This window comes from Apis dorsata, unplaced genomic scaffold (genome assembly GCF_000469605.1).
Source record: "Apis dorsata unplaced genomic scaffold, Apis dorsata 1.3 scaffold_4, whole genome shotgun sequence".
In the NCBI taxonomy this organism is placed as follows: Eukaryota; Metazoa; Arthropoda; class Insecta; order Hymenoptera; family Apidae; genus Apis; species Apis dorsata.
In genome coordinates this window covers 169244-174034 of record NW_006263307.1, presented here as the reverse complement: position 1 = coordinate 174034, position 4791 = coordinate 169244, and the positions used below count along the sequence as shown (strand labels likewise).

The 4791-nt window shown below is 31.8% G+C and overlaps 1 protein-coding gene across 4 annotated transcripts in view; it reads right to left on the bottom strand.

The window, feature by feature from the left end:
• Window positions 1-1584, bottom strand: part of LOC102674237 (sodium/hydrogen exchanger 9B1-like) — a 3783-nt gene extending 2199 nt beyond the window's left edge. For 2 of the 4 annotated variants that reach the window (XM_031514925.1, XM_031514929.1), the window contains exons 1-3: window positions 734-1584; window positions 439-614; window positions 85-203 (exon numbers count right to left, since the gene is read on the bottom strand). In XM_031514925.1, coding sequence (XP_031370785.1) covers window positions 85-203; window positions 439-614; window positions 734-1314 — 876 coding nt within the window. In that variant the 5' untranslated portion in view covers window positions 1315-1584. The remainder of the gene's footprint in view (window positions 1-84; window positions 204-438; window positions 615-733) is intronic. The other 2 variants (XM_006607363.2, XM_031514922.1) reach the window with 1 other exon arrangement.
• Window positions 1585-4791: the final 3207 nt, after the last annotated feature.

The window sequence follows — 4791 nt, the reverse complement described above, 5'->3', positions numbered from 1 at the left end:
GAGAGAGAGAGAGAGAGAAGTAATAATAGTAATAGCAGAAGAATAGTAGTAGAAAATAGTAAAAAAAACATATAAAATACCTACATGACTACGATGGGGGAAAAAGATGAAACAAATCCCTAGAAATATTCCCATTGAAAGGCCCAAAATTAAATCGCGAAGAATGATGGATAAATAAAACCACCATTGAGTTTTATATTCATCTGAAAAAGAATTAATCATGGGAATGTTATGTTTTTCAATACAAGAAACAATTAGAATAAAATTAATAAAAATTAACAAATAAAATGAAAAAAAATTGAAATCGAATATAAATTATAAATCAAATATTAAAATCGAATAAAACTATAGAAAATAATTTTCTATTTTACTATTAAAAATCAAGAAAAAATTATGTTTTTATATTTTATTTTAGTTTAATAACGAACAGTAGCCTACCGTTAGCGAAAACGATCGAAAAACAAAGCACGAACAGGGAAATAACGTGCACAGCGTCGATGCAAGCAGCAGTGGAGAGAATTGTGTCTAGTCTTTTAGCTTCTCCATAACCTTGTTCGAGTAAAGTTAGGAGAGTGTTCATGATCACCACTGGCGATATACCACTAACTATTGTTCTTTGTACCAATATACGAAAATGAAAAAATTATAATAAGAGAATAATAAGAGAAGGAAAAACAGTAGGAGAAAAATTATGGCATATATATAGTACATTTACTTTCGACTGGTCACTCACCCAGTCATAAAGGACCAGTCCCAATGAAATAACAAAATGAATCTGCAATATACTGTGATCATGAGTATTTCGATTGAAGAAGGAACGATGGCCAAAAATATTATGAACATTGTATTCTTAGTTATACTAGTAAATGATAATTGAAGTCCAAAACGTATCATGATAAAAGTTACACAAAATGTTCTGATCTTAGCAGTTGTTATGATACCAAGTTCTTCGTGAATATTGTAAAGTCCGGAGTTGCGAACGATCAAGCCAGCGATTAACATTCCAAGCATGGGTGGAAGTTTTACATATGGGATAATCGAAAAAAAATTGCCAAGACAATAAGAAAATATTGCAAGAAAGAATAAACCGAAACCATCGTTGTTTGGTATCATCGTTTTGTCCAATAAAAAATACAACACTGCCCAAGCCATTACTATTATGCCTATGTAAGTCGTTATGTCAAATAAATTTGCCCAAGTCACATCGAATCCAAAATACTGTATAACCGGTTTCGTTATAAGCATGTTTCGTATCATGGGATGAAATATAGTTATTCGATGACAACACGTGATATCTTCATATTCTTCATCCATTTTTTTTAATTTTTAATTTTTTTTTATTTTGTTTTTATCACACTTTAATTGATTAAGATTTTTTTTTTCTATTCAATCGTTCCAAGTTGATATATTCGTTACTCTCTACAAGGCATGACTGATTTTGTTATCGAGGTTATGTCTCTCTTCGATTGTTTCCTTCGACTTCGAAGTATTGATCGATACTTCAATATATCGAAGAATATCATTGTATTCATAATCGATTTATCATTGAATTTTCAAAATTATGAATACAAAAATATTAGTACAAGTACATTAGTACAAATAGATTTTAAAATATATACAGTACAATATAATTTAATTTTTTAAATATTTCTGATCTGAATTTTAATTTTTTCTTTCAAATAAAATATTAAAAAATATAATAAAATATAAAAAAAATATTATTCTATAGATTTTAATAAATGGAAAAATGTAAAAATTATCAAAAAAGAATATCATAGAATAGAAAATTAGAATCTATTGATATCAATTTTTCGCAAAATTCATTTCGCATATTCTCATTCTCGTGAAATATGTTAGTAATTTTACAAATCAAATTCGATGACTTTTTTATGAAAATTGCAAAATTATGTCAAGTTCTGTAAGATATAAATATACATTATAGATATATATATGCATTACCTTAGCCCTTCTTAGTGAATACTCTTATTGGTCTTACTTGGCCTTTCTTCTTCCCTCTTGTTCCACTTACCTCGATTTGTACATAGGATTCACGCGCTAGTTACAATACAAATCCCATCTTCTTTCAAATGCCGTCAAACTATAATCATTAACATTTCTCGCCACATTTTCATTTCAAAAAAAAAAAAATTTGCAACTTATTAAATTACAATCAAAATTTAAATTTACAATTAATAAATCATTCTATTATTATTTTTTCATTGTATTTTTTTCTCTTTCCCTTTGCTTTTATCGCTTTTTTCTTCTATCTTTCGCCAAAAGTGTATCATAAACAGTTAATTACTGTTTAGACAATGTGTAAATGTGATTTCGGTGAAAACGCCGGAGTAATCCAAGCATGTTTCTGTCATCGGGTCTTTGACCCGAGCAAAACCACTTAAATCACCAGGTATTGGATTTGTGTCTGGCTGGGAAAATAGCACTCTTGGAAAATGAATATCTATTTTGGTTGTTGAAACGACGCAGTCGTTCGTACCAATAGGTAGTCGGACGTCAAGTGGATTTCAGGTTATTGAACCTGCTCATTGATCCTTTTCCGTGTATACCGACGCGCGTTTGCCGTCGAGTTATCGCAAAAGCAGCGCCTATAACCAACACCTTAGCTCAATTTCGCTGACACTGCGACTAATTATTGTTAGGGGCCGAATTCAAGATATCGAGTTTATCAATCTCAACGCCAGTATCGATATATATCAAAGTTTTAGATATTATTTTTCAATATCTTTTAAGAGAATAATACTTTTTACTCTAGTCATATTTTTTCTTTTATTTTATTATTAATAAATAGTACAAATCAATATCTAGTTTTATTAAAAGATACTTACCAAGAGATATTGCTTTATTAATTTATCGTTAATTTGTACACTTTACTTACTATTACAAGATCGATTCCAAGTTTCCGGATACTTGCAATGTACAATACATAAAACAAAGGAGAAAACAGAAAGAACAGAAGAAAAGAAAGATATATCTATGACTATTATTTCTGGAAAATTTACATATATACATCTGTCAGCTAGTTCTCGACAAACTGTCGCAATGCGCCGCTTGATTCACCCATGCATTCGTATCGCGAGACAACCATCAAATAATGACAGAGCGCAAACATCAATATGTTCAACTATTTTATACACACTTTTCATTAATTATACATTTATTCTCGTCTATGTTTTTTTCTTGTTTTTTAACATTTTGATCAGATTCTTAAATTCTTAAATAGAAAAGTATTCCATTTGGAAGTTTGAAAAAATTAAGGATGGCAATGATTATCCAAAGATTAAATTATAAGGCCCATATATGTAAATAATATTGATAATAATGTTGTCAATTTTACAGTAATATTTTCAATTTTCTTCAATTTTTTTCAGATCGCATACAATCAATAATATCGATTCTCGAAATTCTTTTAGGATATAAGTTCATTTAGGAGTAAAATTATTTTTGAGAATTATTTCTAATGAATGCTGTATTGAAAGTGATTATCTGAAGATAATTGTTACTTGTAATATTCAAAATGTGCGACAAATTACGAGAAATACTCTCAAGAAATTCTCAAATGGACTGGTGCTTTTAAACAAAATAAAACGTTCGCGGATTTGAAACCGGTGATGATCGTACGTTGCGATCTTCTCGAAAATATGTACACGTATATACGTAAAATATGTGCTAGTCTTCGTATCGCTTTACATATCGCGTCTCTTGCGTTTTGTGTTCGTCGTCCATTTGCCATTTGCTCGTCCATCCCATGCTCTACGTTGTCTGTTTATCCGTTCATCTCTACCCCTGACATCTCTCATCCCTCTCTTCTTTTGTCTGCCTGTTAACCAAAGATCCTTTTTGTACGCTTCAACTAGTTACCGGTACAACATGCTTCAGAGAACATTGTTTCTCATTTTCCTAACGACATACTTATATACCTATCTTGACATTTCACATCTGCAAAGATTCGATCTCCATTACCCTGTATACTAAAATTAATTCATCTTTCGTTCGAACGCCTTGTTGCCAACTTTTCGAACGATTCTGACCAACTATTTTTCGTATTCATAACCCTTCTTCGTCCATACAGTTGAGCAGCTTTTGCATTCGACCGGTCGAAATCTCTTCGAAACGGTAACGGTCGAAACAAGCATTCGCTTAGTTTATTAGCGACGATTTTTAATCTCGACAAAAGAGAGGATAACGGGGAGGGAATAGAGCAGGAGCCAAAGAAAGAGACCAAGTTAGGAAGCAAAGAACAAGAGCGAAAAAAGGCTTTTCTTCTTTTGATGCGCCTACTTAAAGTACACGGGTCCGTGTTTCCTGTCGTACGCGTGGAAAGAGTACCCTCCAAACTGGCCGTAACGACCGGTAACCCCATCCTAAACGAAGCCTTAAAGAGGGAAGGGCAGGGTAACCGTGTAACAAGAGGCTGTGCAAAAGGGTTGAAGAGTCGCGAAACCATGAAGGGGAAGCACGAACCAACGTCTACGGATACGATGTGACGTGGCTGTATTGTAACTCAAGAGTTTTCTTGCACTCGTCATCCGTCGTTCTGTTCTTCTCTACATTCATGCGTAAAACTGTTTTCTACATCTTATACCGTTTCCTCGATTTTCTTCTCGATTCCGCTTCTTTTACTTTATCACGTAATATTCTGATTTAATTGTCAATTTCATATGTTTATAATAAAACGTATCCTTCTTATTTTATCCGAGATTATCAAATATCATTGAAATTAATATTATTTGAAAATTCATCAAGAATTATGAATCCATGAAATCTATATCAAAA